At 44.5% G+C, this 19,579-nt stretch overlaps 1 protein-coding gene across 5 annotated transcripts in view; it reads left to right on the top strand.

Annotated features, from left to right (window-relative positions):
* Positions 1-19,579, top strand: part of trrap (transformation/transcription domain-associated protein) — a 133,735-nt gene that overhangs the window by 97,853 nt on the left and 16,303 nt on the right. For all 5 annotated transcript variants that reach the window (XM_083788056.1, XM_083788053.1, XM_083788055.1 and 2 more), the window contains exons 61-66: positions 1,453-1,553; positions 3,872-4,073; positions 10,584-10,745; positions 15,966-16,056; positions 16,512-16,717; positions 18,927-19,188. In XM_083788056.1, coding sequence (XP_083644182.1) covers positions 1,453-1,553; positions 3,872-4,073; positions 10,584-10,745; positions 15,966-16,056; positions 16,512-16,717; positions 18,927-19,188 — 1,024 coding nt within the window. The remainder of the gene's footprint in view (positions 1-1,452; positions 1,554-3,871; positions 4,074-10,583; positions 10,746-15,965; positions 16,057-16,511; positions 16,718-18,926; positions 19,189-19,579) is intronic.

Genomic DNA, 19,579 nt, shown 5'->3' with positions numbered 1-19,579 from the left:
GCTTGTTGTTGTTGTTGTTTGAATAAAATAGAATGTCCATTCCAGGTGTTAAATCGGTGTTAAATCAAAGTTGTTTATTTATCTTCCTTTACAGGGATGCAAAAAAACGGGAGACTCAAACTTGTAGGATAAAACAAATAAAATAACACAAAATCCGTCAAAACAAGCTGCAAGGTCAAAAGACTGTTCTTGCCAGTCTGTCACGCCCCTATTGTGACATACAGTTCCTTATAAGGTATCCTGCAGTAGGCAGAGAGCAGACATCATTAGTTTACACAACACCACCACCAGAGGGCCAATAAATAAATAATATAATTAAATATAAGGTTTTGGCTCCTACAAGTTCATTTAGCTTCTATCCTCCTAATGAACACCTTGCAGCTTGTTTTGTGGGCTGGACCAACAGGCCAGCCCTGCACCTGTGAATGTCACTGACTGACTGACTGACTGTTACAGCAGGTGGTTGGCAATGGCATATTAATGAACTACTATATTGTCCCTCCAGGCTATAGGATGTAGTGAGTAGAGTACGAGTCTGGGGGCTCTGACTAGTGAAGTTGCAGGTTGATTTTCTGCTACTCTACTACTCATGTTTATGAATGCAGCCATTCAGTCTAGTTGTGCATGGACGGGAAAAACAAATAAATACTGACTTTTCCACACACTTTTTTAATCTAATGTTGTCTACTATAGGCCTACTATGTCTTCTTTGGTTAGCCACATTATTTTATTAACCTACGCATTAGATGATGATGATTAATTTAGATGAGCACTGACATGCACAGTTTCATCAGGATATGATAATCTAGCCTACTTCTGCACTTACTGTATAAATATGGACAAAGAGCATGCCAGGATGAACACATCAAAACCGAAAGTCAGAAGGCAGAGCTTTGAAAAGCAAAAAGCCTGATGGAATGGAAAATAATCTAACATTTCTCGGTTATTCAATTCAGTTACTCAGAAATTCCTCAGAAACTGAGCTGAAATAACCTGCACCCACGTTAAAGGAGTCGTTCACCCAAAAAATCTAAAACTTATTTTCTATCAATCACACACCTCCTGAAGCCTTGAATTCACGGAGATTCTTTTGTTTTTGATCCATTCCTAAGCCAATAATTTGAGACTCAATTGAATAACCAACTGAGTCTTCTACTGACCGATGACCCGGTCATCAAATTGTTGGCTTAGAATGCGACAAAAACATCTTTATGAATCCAAGGCTTTATGGGTTGAGTAATTGATAGAAAATAAATAATTTTTGGGGGGTGATCTACTCCTTTAAGCATTTTGGTCCAGCCATGTACTAGATTGGGATCTACTGTAGTCTTGTTTTCAGACTTAGGACCTGCAGGACACAATATCACAATATGCACATTATCATTTGTTTCCCCTAGTCTAAAGCCGGGTTTCTTTGCTTAATGTTTTCCTTCCATTTTGGCGTGTGTTCAGGGTTTGGAGGTGATTGAGTCAACCAACCTAAAGTACTTCACCAAAGAGATGACTGCTGAGTTCTATGCTCTCAAGGGCATGTTCCTGGCTCAGATCAACAAGTATGTAACCCTGTTTGTCTGCCTGCTTGTCTGTTTGTCTGGGGTTGGTGTACATGCAGTATCTGGCTCCACAATTGTCACCTTTGGGACAATCTGGGAACCCCCATTGGTTGGTAGGAAAAAAAGTTTCCTTGAATTTGCCTATGGGGGCGCCCGCCCCATAGAATGTGGATAACAGGATGTTGGCCTGTTTGGTCAGCCCTCTTCTTCCTGTGGGGCGCCTATGTTTTAATTCCCACTAACAAGTAACAACAATGTATACGTGTTCTGAATGCCCCTGCCGACAGTTTCAGTAGCGCAGCTCGGAATCTGTTCTTGAGAGATTACCTTTGGGATGACTGGGGAGCTGGTACTTATAGTCTCTTTTTTATTTGACTTCTTGGTCCCATGCATGTCTCCTTTTGTTCTCTCTCTCTTTTCCTGCCCCCCTTTCACTCAACTCTTGTTCTTCACTTTATCTGGTCAAACGGTGTCAGAGGTACTTTCTCCCTGGGTGTGTGCCCAGGGGCACAACGTGCTGGCCGTTAACGGGTGAATTAGAATTAATGCTGGCGGGCAATGTGGTAACCACTTTCTACCTGATAACCTATTTTGGGAATTGCATTATAGGTGCCAATTATTCAAATGTAGTGACAAAGCTAATCACAGCACATTGCAATGTGTTGTAGATCTAAGCCCTATATTAGTATATAGGGATTAAGTGTCATCAAAGTGCAACCGTTGTTGCACACACATACAAATGTATGCACTTTGCGTGCACAACTGCAGCTACTGTACACACACAGGCTCTCTTAATTCAGCTGCCCCAATTCCATACACGCGCGTGCATTCAGCCATGGACCCCTGTTCATGTACGCCCGCTTAACATGGCTTTGCCTCTCGGCTTTCCTCCTCTTCATCATCTCTGACATGATGGTGTCCTGTGGGGTGAAAGACAAATTGAGGACAGCGTATTAAATGTATATGCAGCTGAATAATTAACTTGAGGCAATTTGCAAGAATCTCTGGGATCAGCAGAACTTGCCTTTGCACCTCTGCAGGGTTGAAAGCAATCATTACCCCCCCTCCCCCCAATCATGCCAGAGGAGAATTGGCAACATATTGGGGTTAGGGGTTGTAGCAATGTGTGTGTTTGTGTGAATGCATGTATGTATGTATGCAATTTAGGGTTATATGTGCAGTTGTGTTTGTGAGCGTGCATTCGATGGGGATGGGGATCGTGGAGTGATGTTTGACAGTCAAGCTAGGCGTTCTGTGCGTGGACTCCGTGGAGCAGTACCTTGCACAGATGTACTGTACTTTGGCAAATGTCTGCATGATGGAGGCAACACCCATTACACATTACTGGAGGGGGCCTCTCAACACTGACTCCCACAGCAATCAAGCTTCCGGCAAACAGGCTTTTTATAATAACACATTAGAGCCGATTGGCTTGGGAGACATTTTATAACTAAGTAAGCAAAGGAGGGTATTGACTTTTGGCATCACTTAAATTGGAGGTCTTTTTTATTTTACTCTGAAACAGTGCTTCTTGATTGACAGGCCCCTCCATGTTTATTGACTACTGCGGTGGTAAAAGATTCTTGAGGTGCACTTCACTTATTAATCAAAGCCCTAGGAGGGATGGGAGTGGGAGGTAGAAATTATTCAAACTACATGCCAATGGGGGCTGTTAGGATCCTATTCAGTGTGGTGAACAAAAAAACAAACAGCTGATGAAGATATTTTTCGTCAGCACAAACGGGTGCAGTGGAACTCCAAATTTCAATGTCGAAAGTGTGAATTTTCTCAATGGTTTAAAATGGGTGCAGCATCCCAAGGATCTTCTCAACTTTAACTAGCTACCAAATCTCCTGTGGATTCAGCTGTAAATTGCTTTAAATATAGATAAATATAGCCATTAGCCTTTTTTCCATTTGCCTCAACGCGGCAAGCTGTCAGTACTCTAATGAGCTTGGAAAATGCTAACGTGCAGTGCCAGCTAGCGTCACGATGCTTTGATCTGCGAAATAGGTTCTCGATTTTGACTCGCAGAACCTACAAACTCTGTGTGACTTTAAATCAAGCTGTGTAAACTGCATAACAGCAACAGTGAGCAAAAGGACATGGAGATGAGAGGACATGGAATGCACCCAGTCGTCCATCCAACACACACACACACTCCTCTCCTCTCCACTTCCCCTTTAGTTTGTTTTGAGGCAAGGTGTATTTTGTAGAACCCTGTTGTGTGTTTTAGTTTTGGCCAAAAAGCCATTTACACCTCAACTTTCAACTCATCCTTTCAACGACTAACCCCCATCGCTCGTCCATTCTTCCAGGTCAGAGGAGGCCAACAAGGCGTTCTCTGCGGCGGTCCAGATGCATGATGTGCTGGTGAAGGCCTGGGCCATGTGGGGAGACTACCTAGAGAACATCTTCGTCAAGGACCGCCAGCTGCACCTTGGGGTCTCTGCCATCACCTGCTACCTCCATGCCTGCCGCCATCAGAATGAGAGCAAGTCCCGCAAGTACCTGGCCAAGGTGAGGTCATGGTCGAGAGAGTGTGCTTTTTATGCACGACTCCGTGCGCTTGTCTGCCTGCCTTTAGGGCTAGACAAAATGGGATGAAACGTGTCTGTCCTATACAAGGCCAAAATGTGTGTTAGGGACTGATTTGGATTCGTTACCACTTGCTTTTGATTTGATAACGACATCTTTCTGTATTTATCTTTAGCCTAGATTCATGTGTGATATTGGTGTGTACGACTGAACAATATTAACCCTTAATTAACAAGAAAGTTTCATTGAGTTTAAAAGCCTATTTTACAATAAAAAACAGCAATCAACAATAACGGTGTGCAACAGATATAGACGAAATACAATACAATAAATGAATAAAGGTCTTAGCACTGCATTACAGCATTAGAACTATAGGATTTAAAAACATCAACAGGGCATAGACAGCATATCCATTATCCAGCTTTTATAATTTGGTAAAGCAATACAGTGTTGCAGAAAAATGGAAGAGAAATGAATAACATAGGCCCCTTTTCCACTATGGGGTGGAACCAGAACCAGAACCAGAACTTTCCAGGACCCAGAACTACCAAGAACCATGTGTAGTTCCAGAACCAAGTTCTGCTTCCGTTTCCATATAACCAGAACCCCCCCCCCCCCCCCCTATTCCCCCACTGCTGAGTAGCTCGGCCGGCAGGGCCCCCTCCCCCTTGGCACGGCCGGGGGGGTCCCGGAATACAGAGATATTCATGTTTAAATAATGACTGGTTATTATTCAACAGTGGTGGAAAGTAGCTGTATATAGTATTCTACTTAAATACATTTCGGCAATTTGAAAATAGACAAACTACAAGCTCAATGAGACACGTGAGCTTGTAGATTGTCTATTTTCAAATTTATTTGCTTTATTGTACTTTTTTAAACCAATAATATGAACATATTTTTATATGCCACATGTGCCACAGCTGTGGCAGCCACATGCCACAGCTGTCACATATATTTCCTATACATAATAGATATACTGTATATGCACATACTGTAGTTTATATGAACATGGATATATGCAGCATACATTATATATAGGCTATATTTGCTGATATGGATTTCCTTTCCATGTGGGGAGTGGGACAACAGTAAAACACCCGTTTTAAATGCATTAGACCAGTTGTTCTCCAACCTTTACCTGTCTACAATATTTTGCTTAAACTGCAAGAGAAAAATATATCTCATATAGGCTATAGCTCATATGATAAATGATAACCCACCTTTTGAATATAGCATTTAACATTGTGTGGGTTGCAATTATAGTGCCTCTTGAGCAGATTGAGCAAATTGTGCCATAACATCCAGTCCAGTTGTAATGTCAATATCAAGAAATGTGCAAATACAAATAATTTAACCGTTGTGCTAGTTGAATTTAATTCTTCCAATGTGTAGTATTGTGTACAGCACATTTCTAGTAATGATATGCCTAATGCCTTGCCCTGAAAAAGAAAGAAAATTCTGTTCTGGCAATTTAGAATAGATTATATGGCGCTCTCGCGCGCGAGCACACGCACGCAAACACATACACGCACGCAAACACATACACATACACACACACACACGCACACACACACATCTGCAGTTAGCCTAGCTGTTAGCTGTAGTGTAGAACAACAACTGCAAGCAAACAACTCGTCGCGACAGCTTTATGGCTCTCTCTCTCTCTCTCTCCCTCACGCACACACAAGCTCTGTCTCTCCCTCTCTCGTGGCCATAGTGTTTCTGTGTGCTTTTCCAGGTTATTTTTATGTGTGTCCGCTGTCGCTGTGTCGCACTTAGGAGTTTAAAATGTGCGCTGTTGTGTTGTGTGCGCTTCTCCTCGCTCCGGTCTCCTCAGTGCTCAGAGTGCTGTCACCTCAGCTCGACCAATCGAGAGCAGCAGCGCTGCTGGCCCCGCCCATAGGTTCCCAGAACTCAGCGTTAGTACTACCTCAAAAGCAGGGCCGGAAAAAGGTTCTGAGAACCTGGTCTGAAACCGTGCCGTACCGCGCTGTGCGCTGTGGAAACAAACCCAGAACTAAAAAAAATAGGTTCAGGTTCTGGATAGTTCTGGTTCCACCCCATAGTGGAAAAGGGGCCTAATACTGCAAAATACTTGTAAAACCCGCAAGAGTGATCATCTGGGTCATAATGGTGAGACTGTATGTACATTGGGTGGCTGTCAGGGGGCCTTACATCAAATGGACAAGGAAGGTGCACATGGAGGGGAGTAATAGATAATTGTTATAGTTTATCTCCTCTCCTAGAGTCCTGAGGGGCAGTAAATGCATAGCAGTAAGTTACTTTGTTGTGTTTTATTTGGGAGAAAACAGAAAACCGCATCACACATCTTTTCTCCACATGCTCCACCTTCCACACAACCCTCATCGCTGTACAATGTATCAGTACCCTCTTTTGCTTCTTCTTCAAATTGGGTCACCATTAATTCTCTACTATCCTAACTAGGGATCATTGGGTATCGTTCAGGATTTTTATTAGTCCGATACGGATTCCGGTTCTACTTATCGATTCGGGTTCCTAACGGTTCCCTATTTCGGTTCCAAAATGGTATAAAATAACTTAAATAATAGGTCAAATGTTTATTTAACAAAAAGCTTTATTCCTTTAAGTCAATTTAAGACATGTAATGAATAGAGTAACATATTCATGTGCATGTGTACATAATTCAAACTGTAGCATTGGTTATTTTCACAGACAGAAGTGATTATTTCCTTTTCCAACTGCATTGGGAGTGCAGTGAGCCATTAATTATCAACTCTGCAGCTGTGAGACTCTGCCTTTGATGTGCTGTGCATGGCCGTTCGTTGATCACTCAGCTGCATGTTCTCTCACTGATTGAATGGCTGAACGAAGCGCAAATCCCCAAACGATCCCCCCCGTCCCCCGTCAATGCTGCACTGAGAGAGAGAGAGAACCGAAATTGAATGATTTGTATGGGTACCCGGTACTTGGCATGTTTGGTTCTGTTCCTGCTTGGTCCCGAGGTTCGGTACACCCCTCTGCCCCATACATTATCGCTGATGATGAGAAGCAAGGCTCCTTCTCGTTTTAATTTAATTCTATCTCTTTGGAGTTTGGAGGAGTGAAGAGTAGTTTGATAGGTTCCCCTGTCCAACAGTGTGTCTGGGGTCCAGAGGCTTGACGGAAGGCAAGTGCCTCTGCCTCCAGGGGCGGCAGTGGCTCAGGTTTAGAGTGGCTGGATGGCAGTTCAAACCCAGGCTCCCCCAGAATTAGTGTCGAAGTGTCCTTGAGCAAGACACTGAACCCCTAATTGCTCCTGATGTGCTGGTTGGTGCCTTGCATGGTTTCTGCCGCCATCGATGTGTGAATGTGTGCATGTTTGTGAATGGGTGAATGTAATGCACAATTTATGTAAATCGCCTTGGATAAAGGCGCTATATAAATGCACCATTTACCATTTCCAAAGGTTAACAAACTAATGGTCTTCCCTGTCGCATCATTCGTCAGCCTGGCGTGACCCTTTTCTCTAACCTACCAAGTAGTGATGCGCGGGCCGGCTTTTTTTCCATATTGCGTCAGTATCTTTCTAGCCAGGACTAGGTCAGGTCACTGACAGATGGAGGTGTCCTAAAAACGTATGTAGGCTACATTTCATATACCAGGGGGGGTGGGGTGGGGTTTACAATCACAAAAAATACTTGGAATGTGAGTTTTCCCATTTTCCCATTATAAGTCTATGGAGAAACTTAATTCACTTATAAATTGAATTAACAGCGTTAACTTTGTTCAATTGAAAAAGGGGCTTCATTAAGCCCCTCCATAATGTAATGGCCAATTTCCTGTGTGGAAATTCAGAGCGGTTGGTTCAGCGAGTGAGGAGCAGCGACAGTGTTTCAGACAGACATTTCCTTAATTATGTTAGATAATTGTGTAGGGACTAGGCTACTGTGTACATATAATACATGAGAGAACATTAAACGATGACTACACTGAGTGTCCTGTCCTAACATTAGAACATTACGTGGGACATTCAAATAAAGTTGCAGGCGCAGCGGCCGTGGTCGGAATTTCAGGATAATGACTAATGAGGATATCATTGGCAGCTGTGCATTCTTGATCAAATAAGCAACATATTGTACAAGCTAGATGATTTCAGGAGGAGAGAGATGGGAGAGCAGGAGAGAGAGAGACAGAATCAGAGCTACCGGAATGCTGTTTATTTCACACCGTGCACAGCCGCATGACGCGAAGCTGAGTTTTTAGCAGCAATTACGTGATTTCGGGTGTGACAGTACAGTACAGTAGAGGGACCCCCTGGGGACCACCACACGGTAACTTCTCTCTGTCATTTCTCAACCACGGCCGCCCCGCAATAATGCGCTGAAAACCTTGACCCATCCGGGTCAACCCGCGGGACCTGCGGGCAACGGGCCCAAACCCTCCCATGTAGAACACCGCAGAGAACACTGTCATCAACTTGGAACGACGTCCCTCTGAACTTATTGGCTAGCGCTTTTCTTCACCCAGCCGTTTTTTCTTTTGAAAACAAAACGTAAATAGAAGGTTAGGTAGAAGGGGAGCCAGCAACGGCATACTTCAAATGATTTACCACGCTTGTTTTAGTTAAATTAGAAATGCAGCCTACCTACCTCATGCTAATTATTCCCGGTGTAACATCGCAATCAGAAATTCTGTTTTCATCATGAAAAACTGATGAGGAATACCAGTTTAAATAACAAGTCTTGATAGCGATAATACCCTTTAATTTATTTATTTTTTATTATAATTTGAATGTATAATCAAAATCTTGCTCAAATATTCAGCTTCATTATGTGACAAAAATAAATATCCAGTTTTTGTAAAAGATAAATACTCTCCAAACCTCTTTAGAATTAGATAAGCCTCTTGAGTGTGGAATTGCTATTCATATTGATGACAAGCTGCCATTGACATTTTGGAATCCGACAATTACCTCGGTCATTTACATGACCTTTTACTGGCAGGAGGAACCATGAGGAGTCATTATTAAAAGGCCACAGAACTCCCTCGACCGACGCTCTGTTCTCCAATCAAAAAGAGTCCGGAGAGCCAGACACCAATGGATTAATTCAGATAGCTTAATTACAAACTACCCCTGTTTAACCGTGTTGGATAACATCACCACATGTTCTCACTTCTCTGTGGTTCATTCGCTTCCAAGTCAAGACCACGTCATCAGTCTTAGTGACATTAGCTCAGGAGGTAGACCGGCCGTCTGCGAGCCGCTTCCATCCCCGGCTCCTCCTGGCTGTGTTCCAAAGCAAGTCACCGAAGCACTAAACTGCTCCCGATGCGCAGGTTGATGCCTTGCATTGTTGCCTCCACCGTCTGTGTGTGAATGTGTATGCATTAGCATATAATGTGTGATGGCACGTCTGTGTGTGTGTGTGTGTGTGTGTGTGTGTGTGTGTGTGTGTGTGTGTGTGTGTGTGTGTGTGTGTGTGTGTGTGTGTGTGTGTGTGTGTGTGTGTGTGTGTGTGTGTGTGTGTGTGTGTGTGTGTGTGTGTGTGTGTGTGTGTGTGTGTGTGTGTGTGTGTGAGCGAATGTGAAGTACATTGTAAAGTGCTTTGAATGGTCGGAAAGACTAGAAAGGTACTATATAAATGCGGTCCATTTACCCTTCACCACCGCCCCCATTCTAATAATCTCTGTGTTGTTGTTCTGAAGTGGATGATTGTAAGAGGGGAATGGAGAGGAAGAGTGGAGAGGCGGTTTGGATGGGGGGATTTGGTTGCCCCTGGTATAGTGCCACATGGCAAGCCAGGCTAGTTTGGCAGCATCTAGTCCTGATGGATGGGAGGAGATGACCAGCGATTATCAGTAATTAAACACAAGCTGTGGAGCCCCGGTCAACTGGCTCAGCAGAGCCAGAAGGGATCCGAGAGGGGTTAATGTCTCGATCATCACCGACTGACACATGCATTGCAGACACATACCCATTGTGTTTGCAGGTTCAAACACACTTTAGATTAATGCGTGCACAGAAACATACAGATTTGCTAGTCAATTTGTGCGTACACGTGTGTGTGTGTGCGCGCGTACACACACACACACACACACACACAGTTGGATGATCATTCCAATAGACATTTGAAACATTCACGGCCACACTTGTAAGATTCACACGCACATACACAAACACATACTGTCAAACGTGCATGCGAATTCATGCTCTGGATCGAAGGAGGGATGGGCTTCACACTGACTCGGCTTTGATCATCATGAGGCGTGCCTAGTTGTTAATTCCTCCACGCCCACCCCCTGCTGTGAATTAGGACTGCGGGAAGCAGCCATTATCTAACTACTAATGAAGTCCGTGCCTCCCCCTGCGCATTAGTGTAACTCCCATTACTGCAGAACATTTCGAATATTATAATAATGACAGTGTAATGATAGAATAACCACAATGTTGGATCTTTCACTCATTTAATTCCTACACCTCTTCTCACTGTCACTCCCTGCGTCCATCTGTCTGTTTCTCTTTTCTAGGTGCTGTGGCTGTTGAGCTTTGATGACAAGAACACGCTGGCCGACGCAGTGGACAAGTACTACATCGGAGTGCCACCCATCCAGTGGCTGGCTTGGATTCCACAGCTGCTCACCTGCCTGGTGGGCTCCGAGGGCAAACCACTGCTCAATCTCATCAGCCAGGTGAGAGACACGTCCATATTACCATTGCTGTTCTTCCACAAAACAAATAGGAGCAGGCTATATGGTGCAATGAACTAGTCGGCTGGAGTTTCACGGCCTACACATTTGTCACTGCTGTAAAACCACTCCAGACTCTGTGTCCAATATTAGCAATATAGATTCTCTTTGGCTCTGTTTATCAGCAAGTAATCAATGGAAAGCACTTTCAAATGGCTTTTGGAATTAAATTAAGTCTGATCGTTTTAGGATAGGCTTATGTTTGGCAAATGCCCACATGCCCCCCCCCCCCTTCTGTAGTTCAATCCCCATTTCCTCTCCCTTCATTGTCCACTGTGAGTTGAACTCTTCCAGTTCTCTACTCATCTCTCCAAACATCTGCTAGCCCCATGTTTCCCCTCTCCCATTAGTCTTTGACATGTTTCCTACTTTTCTCATCCATCAATGCTTACTCATTGCTGTCAGCCTAATATAGATAAATTAACTGCATTTATGTCAAAGTGGTCTCTCTCCAGCACTTCCCAAATTAAGAATTCTGATTCCCCTCTGCTGTCTCATTCATTCATTCATTCATTCATTTTTGGGGGGAACTTCATTCCCCTGCAAGATGCTTTGATGTGTGGAAGGACTGATAATTATTAAGTTAATACGCAACGCATCCCACGCTGCAGCTACAGATCTAGTAATTAAGGAAAGGGCTCATTTTCTTTTGGTTTAATTGAGTTTTATTTCTGCGGAGAGTGAGTGAAGCTCAAAAACGAGCACACAATGACAACCGCTCCAGAAACTGAACTTTGGAACCCGGAACTTTAAGCGAATGAAAATGATGGTGCGGAGGAGAGGGGGAAGAACACATTAATAGGTTCTGGTAGAATAGACGAGCAATTCCAGGGAACTACAGTAGTAGCGCTAGTGAACCGTTCAGTTCAGAACTTGACAGTTTATTATTGCATTAGCTGACAAGAGTTTTAGAAGCTTAATAATAGAACTGGAGCAGGAATGTTATATTTGGTGTCAATGAGTTGGCAACACACTGAGAGCAGGTACAGGTTCAGTGTCTTGCTCAAGGACACTGCGACAGGACACCTGGCCACCGAGCCGTCACGCGTTAGCTATAAAACTTAATTAATTAAGTTTAAACCTGTGACCTCTGTGTTGAAGAAAGGGTCTCTCTGACCACAAAGCCACTCATATGAATACATGCAAACTAGTGGCTGTAGGAATACGCTTCCTGGAGAACTGGTGAACGACCCTCAACCTCAACCAGTTTTTTTCTTTCCACTTTTCCTTTTATATGCAAAAGCACCTTTTAAATGCACGATGGGCTTTATGTCTTCCTGCCCTGTCACTAAATTATTTAGAGATTCTGCATGGTGGCGGCACAATGTTTAAAAAACGCTGATTGAAATATTGATGAAGGTGAGGAGAGAGTAGTGCCTTGGGGATGGTGCCGGGTGGATGAATCAAAAGTTAACTCAGAATCTAACACGCACCCTCTGCTCCTCCTCCTATCATCTCCTCTACAATACCTCACCGCCCCACGCGACCCACAGTGCTCAGCCCAGCCCACAGTGCTCAGCCCAGCCCTGTGCCGAAATATGACATTTCTTATCTTTCCCGTTAGTGTGGTGATCTCTGGCTCCGCTTGCTTCCAAACCTCTCTCCTTTCCACTCTTTCATCTTTAATGCTGCTGTTAAGCGCCACTTAGGGCTCCCCTCTGCTATACTCTTTAACCCTTACTACCTCACTTCACATTTCTCCAGTGAATTTCAGTCTTTTTTTTTGGCGTATAAATGTCTTACTCTTAGCCCTATTAGTTGTGGGGCTCTAAGGATGTCAGTTCATCGGTGGGACCATCCAGCAATTAACTCTGCCCAAAGTGTCAGGATGGCAGCGTGTGCCGTGTGGTGGTCTAAACATACTCCTGTCGACGTCAGGGTTCGCACAGTCTTTCCCTGATAAACTGGATGGGTGTTTAAGGCTTCAGACCATATAATATCCCTATTGTATTATAGACTGCAAGGTTTATGTCACCCAAATATGTCTAGGATCAAATCTAAATGCGATACAAATTCTGATGAAGTGGCCCGCTTTTAACAAATTGGCACAAATCATGGAAGCAGCGTCCGATTACAGCAAAGCTTTGCACACACATTTACACTATGCTGAGGAACTAATGCCAGCTTTTTAAACTTGCCCTCTTTTTTTTATTACTGCTACAAATGTTGAGACCTGTGCTCCGAGGGGCACTTTTTCTAATCTCTTTCGCAGTTTGTTGCCTTTTTGCAATGCTTCAGTTTGAAAAGAAAAAAGAAGAAGAAGAAATTTGAAACGCATGATTCATGCGGTTTGAAAGCCACTTATAAGGCCAAAGGCAAACTTTTCATAATTCTACTCTTCCTTCATATCGAGCCTTAATATCTTGCCTCTCTGGACCCCACGTGCACATTAAGTTGTGCTACATTGTAAAATACTGAGTAACACTGAGGAATTTACTGTGTATGAGCCAGGATGTGGAGGTATCCTTTTCTGCCATGCAGCCTAGCAGAGGGCCTAGAGGGGATCGGGTTAGCTTTCTAATGGCAGCCCAGGAAACTGCGCTATGACACCAGAGAGTACCTTGTGGTTTGGTTTCTTCAGTGAAACAATCGCATGACCCTTAAGCCAAGACGCAAGAGACTCACCTTCTGTCCCCCGTCTAAAACGGAAGCCCACCCACACCCTGGAACAGGTTTCACACAAAAAGAAAACAAAGAGGCTGTGATGTATTGATGTCTGCTTCAAGACTGCGCTTGTTCACCATCAGTTCTGTGTTAAAAGAAAAACTACAGATGTGTATGTATTTTTTGACTCACCAGCTGTTGAGGGACGCCATGTTTCTTGTCGTTAGCTTAAAGCTAAATTCCAATACCGCAACTTTCACACTCGCTCACTCTCCTCGCGTCCTCCACTCGCTCCTTTGCTCCGCCCCCAGCGAGGAGGAGAGGAGGAGGAGAGGATTCTATGCGAGGACAGAGTGGTGGTCGAATTTTCCTCTGGAATCGGAATGTACTACGCTGTCATTTCAAAGCGACGGCACAATCCGCGATCACTAATGACGTGTATCAATTCAATTCAATTCAAAGGGCTTTATTGGCATGGGAAAACATACGTTGCCAAAGCAAAAGTGGTGTCACTGTCACACAGCTGGATCACTGGAACTCCGAAGTCCGAACAGAGCCGTACAGTGCAGAATAGACAATTCATCATTTTGTACATGTAACCGAGGGTCCGAGGCCAATGTGTATGTATTGGTAACATGTGCAAGGCAAGGCTATTTATTCCTGAAATAGTGAATAAGCGCCAGGATGCGCACACGTATAAATCACCCCCCCCCCCTCCTCCGACAGTCAGTCCTCCTCCGCGGTCTTTGCAAATAACGGACACTATAACAGGAATTAGGTATAGTCTCTCTGACTTACATATTCAGTTTAGTCCACATATAAATATTATTTTTTTCCATTTTTGTCACCGTCATTCATAGCAGTCTGTGCATTCAGGCATGCACAGAGATAAATTAACTATAGCTTTTGAGGTGCGCACAATATAGCCGGCCTAATTTATATATCCTACTTTTATTATGCTTCACACAACGCAATAAAGCCAGTGGCTTGTTGTGGTCCTTTCACTTTCACATAAGTAGGCTAGATAGGCTACTTTATCATTCTGAAGCTCTATTCATTCAGCGAAAATGTGTCTCTTCAACAAACAGTTGAACAGTGCGTGCATGTGTGTGTTGGCCGTTGGGTCGGCGACTTCAGCCAGTCAGCCGGTCGGCAGCTAGTGGATGGGGGGGGGGGGGGGTGCACAGTATCGGGTTTCATCAGTGTTTTCTGTTCCACATGTGGAGGAGGCGGACTTACGTCACTGGAGAAGGAAAAAAAACATGTACACGTGATGCGGAAATCCGCTGCGAGGAGACAAAATACCCCACCGAGCCTGCACCTGATGTACACTCGCTCTATGCGGTCTCGGAGAGCTCACTCGGCTCCTCCACTCGACTCTCCTCTCCTCCTCGATGGAGCGCTTTAACAATCGGAACGTTAACAATTTCCGGGTCACGCTGGAATGACCCCGAGTGACCGAGTGGGAGTGAGCGAGTGTCCGAGATTTTGGGTATTGGAATTTAGCTAAAGGCATTGGCTGCGTTAACGACACAACGATATCGCCACATCCCCACACATTGAGTTGTGTTTATCACCCTCAGCCACACACCGGCGACTCCTCCTTGTACAACCTCTGTCTGTGATTTGTCGTGCCTTGCCATCAAGTTGTTAGACAAGTTAGGTGGGGAATTAATGTGTTCGAGGCGGGGGAAAAAATTGATTTCTTTGTGTGGCTTTTTGTGCCACGAGAACCCATTACAGCTCCAAAGCGTGTTGAGGTATATTTTGGGCAGCAACGTTGTACAGTATTTCCATATCCCAAGCTGACCTTGCAACACTACATGAGTGATGGGAGACAGGTTGATGAATGTGCCTCTCCTTAGCACGGAATGAATGGACTTTCCTCCCTGGACGATAGCCATCTGCTCAGTGAAAGGCGATGGTTTGGACAGCAGTCTCTGCTGGAGTATTGCCATTCAAAAGTACGTCGCAAAGAATTAACTGGATGGTATGCGGAAAGCCTTGTCATCTCCCGATGTGTCTTACAGATACGGTGTCATCATTCAAGAGGCTGTCCAAACTGAATTACATTTGGCACCAAATTGCATCCAAACATTAGTAGTTGGTGTAATCGATAGTGCAATTTTGCCTTTTTATTTTTATGGGATGTATTCCAGATTTCTTTCTTTTTTTGTGAATTTGAAAGTGAAACTTTTAACATCCTACCTTCAACCATTGAATGGTGCCAGAGCTGTCATAGACTCCTGTTGGAAGCTTTGGAGGGCATTTTAATCATCAATCGAATTTGTTTTTTGTAATGGAGCCATGCCACTGTTTTAACTTCCCTAATTATGCTTGCATAAAGTTTCAAACACTGCACTGTGTTAAATCTCAGTAGTATTGGCACGCACACACCCGCACACACACACACACACACACACAGTCACACACACACACACACACACACACACTCTTTCTCTCACACACACTTTGTCTCAAAGAGAGAGACAAAGATCGTCCCGCGAGGGGGAGAGAGTCTTTGAAATGTAATCTGTGCACCTCTCTTTTATCTGCAAGGTGGGACGAGTGTACCCGCAGGCTGTCTACTTCCCCATCCGTACGCTGTACCTGACCCTCAAGATTGAGCAGAGGGAGCGATACAAGAGCGGTAAGTAAACACGGCCGCCCACCATCCGTTCCCCTCTCAGCCACGCAGGCTCTGAACATTAAAAGAGACCCCCCTCCTCCTCCCAAGTTATTCAAACACAAGAGTGCATTGAATGGGATGCGTGGAGGAGCTGCGCTTGGCCTGATAGTGTATTCATTATGCTCTTGCATGCTTTACTTTCAACAGTCCCCGGAGCTGTTGTGCTGATACACTCCATGCAAAGAATCTGAGCATTGTTTGTTTGTGCTCACGTCTGGATGTCTTTGTGTTTCCATACTGTTTAAAATGTGTATTGCCTCTGTTTGTTTATTTCCTATTTAATTTGTTCCTTTTTGCCGTTTGCTGTTATTCTCTCTGGCTATGTTATACTGTGACTTTTGTGCCCTGCTTTTCAATTGTTCACATCTCTGCCCTATCTTCCTCCTCTGCTCTTCCTCTATTCTCCTCTCCTCTAGATGCATCAGGCCAGCAGCAGCCCAGTTCGGTGGGGGCCCAGCCCCACTCTGGTGCCTCGGACCCGGGGCCCATCAGGGCCACGGCCCCCATGTGGCGCTGCAGCCGGATCATGCATATGCAGCGGGAGCTTCACCCCACCCTGCTCTCTTCCCTGGAGGGCATCGTGGACCAGATGGTCTGGTTCCGAGAGAACTGGCATGAGGAGGTAAGAGAAGTGTGTGTGTGTGTGTGTGTGTGTGTGTGTGTGTGTGTGTGTGTGTGTGTGTGTGTGTGTGTGTGTGTGTGTGTGTGTGTGTGTGTGTGTGTGTGTGTGTGTGTGTGTGTGTGTGTGTGTGTGTGTGTGTGTGTGTGTGTGTGTGTGTGTGTGTGTGTGTGTGTGTGTGTGTGTGTGTGTGTGTGTGTGTGTGTGTGTGTGTGTGTGTGTGTGCGTGCGTGTGCGTGTGCGTGCGCGCGCATGCATTATTTGTGTAAATGTCCCTGCAAGCTTCTTTTACAGAAATTAACCATCGTAGGGGAGAGCCAAGAAGTTGGCATGAGTGTTTTGTTGTATGCGTGCGTTGGCAGATCAGGTGGCATGGATATAACAATATTCTGTCCCTGTGTGAAAAAGGAAGTGTGTGTGTTGATTGAATTTGTGTGTGTAGTACTGTGTACACGTGACCGTGGAAATCACAATCAACCACATATCACAGATGTCTTATCTAAGATATTACAGACTTATTTGCCGCCTTGATGACTCTTAAGTTTCACTTAAATGAAGAAGAGAGAGAAATACATCTAAATTGCTGATATGTCTGTGTTCCACGATAAAACTAAATTAATTGTGCAAATACAATGCTGTAGTAGACCCCTTTGTATTCCCAGAAAGAGCATTCTCTGACATTGTGTCTTTACTTACCTCAAAGTAGCAGAGGTTGCTGGCTGTCTTTCACCTCTTCACCCTGCAGGGTTTTTCCACCTCAAGCTAATTCAATGTAGGTGTCAACATAAGAGAAGCTGGCAGGACATGAGCGTCCAAATTAGAGTTGGCGGTGCTGCAAAGTGTTTTAGCCACGTTATGGTGCATTCATGCAAGGTACTGTAGCTGCAGGTCCACCAAGGGGGGGTGGGGGGTAAGGAAATGGAGACCGAGCGAGAGCGAGGGAGAGAAGAGGAGAACAACAGCGACGTGATGGATGGGCACAGTGAGCACACACGTAGGATGAGGCAATGTGTGTGTGTGTGTGTGTGTGTGTGTGTGTGTGTGTGTGTGTCTGTGTGTGTGTGTGTGTGTGTGTGTGTGTGTGTGTGTGTGTGTGTGTGTGTGTGTGTGTGTGTGTGTGTGCGTGCGCTCTCTGATGGGTTGTGGCTCTTACTAGCAGCCTACACTCAGTTCCACTGGGCAGGTTATAGACGGAGGTATGGTGTCCCTTCCATGCTACCTACCTCATGTGGGAGCTGTCGTCTTCTAGTTGCATATAAAGAATGATAGCCAGCACTCGTCTTCTGTCTTCTGAGTGCACTCAACTGAAGCAAGCGAGACTGTGTATCGTGTGGAGGATCTTAAACCTGTGTTTTAAGGAGATGGGATATTCCACTGACCTTTTGCATTTATTTTCATTACTGAAAGATGGTTGTAAATCTGTGAGGGAGATTGTAGAGTAGCTAAAAGTCAGGAGGCTTTAGCAGGATTCCTGGGTCATCAGGGATCTTACGGAGTTTTACTATGGACCATGGCCATTTATATTTCCTTCCCTTTTTTGTGTAAAAAAGGACAAGCCCTTTGCATGTCAGTCAAAGCAACATCACGTTACAACTAAACTATTTTTTCCGTTTTAGGAGACTCAATTAACTGGTCCCTCACACACAATCAAAAAGGAACTTTCACAAATTAGGTTAAAGTAAAAAAATTGGTATTTGTCAGCGTTTGATGATGAAGGCAAGAAGGGCCTTCATTCCTGTGGTTGCTGCTGTGGTAATGCATCAAATGTAATTTGTTAGTGTGGATGTTTCTTTCTGATCAATCAAATGTTTAAAGGCGTAGTTCATCCCAAAAATGACTTATTTTCTTTATCAATTACACACCCTATGAAGCCTTGAATTCACAGAGATTGTTTTGTTTTTGTCACATTCCTGAGCCAATTATTTGATGACCGGCGGAAAGATGCTAATGTCTCTGGTAGGAGACTCATCAAAAAAAAAATCTCCATGAAGTCGAGGCTTCATGAAGTGTGTAATTGATAGAAAATAAGTCATTTGTTTTGGGTGAACTATTCCTTCAAGACCTTGCGGCCGGAATTAATCAAAATTTTGTGAATTGAGTGTGCTAATCAAATGGACTACCCTCTCACGAGTCTCACACACACATAACACGTTGCATAGACATACTAGTACCTAGGCATTTGTTACAGAATGAAATTCCTCTCGCCCTCCAGGTCCTGAGACAGCTCCAGCAGGGCCTGGCCAAGTGCTACTCGGTGGCCTTTGAGAAGAGCGGCGCCGTCTCCGATGCCAAGATCACGCCACACACGCTAAACTTTGTCAAGAAGCTGGTGAGCACCTTCGGTGTGGGCCTGGAGAACGTCTCCAATGTGTCCACCATGTTCTCCAGCGCTGCCTCGGAGTCCCTGGCCCGCCGGGCCCAGGCCACAGCCCAGGACCCCGTCTTCCAGAAGATGAAGGGGCAGTTCACCACAGGTGGGGAGATTTCTTCAAAATTACATTTACTGTTGTTCTTTTTTACAAGACCTAAACGTATAATGTGATGCATTGTGGGAGACATTATGTGAACATTTTCACCTATAATGAATGACACAAGGACCCCAGAGTGAAAGTGGTTACTACCCCAAAAGTATAGTACATTTGTATACAGGCACTTGGTATACCAAGAGGAGCCAGGGAAGAAAGGATCGCATTGACATCCTGATCATTGAGTGATTTATAACGACAAGCTTTGTTTTCTACTCTCTTGTTCAACTGCCATAGTGGCGTAGATGGACCTACAAAGTAAATTGAACAGCAACAATCTTGCATTCAAGTTTTCCAATTATATTCATGAGTTCGGTTTAGTCCCCTTCGTTCATTTACG

The sequence above is a fragment of the Protomyctophum parallelum genome (genome assembly GCF_964188405.1).
Source record: "Protomyctophum parallelum genome assembly, chromosome: 17".
Taxonomy (NCBI): domain Eukaryota; kingdom Metazoa; phylum Chordata; class Actinopteri; order Myctophiformes; family Myctophidae; genus Protomyctophum; species Protomyctophum parallelum.
This window is presented reverse-complemented; position numbering and strand designations above follow the sequence as displayed.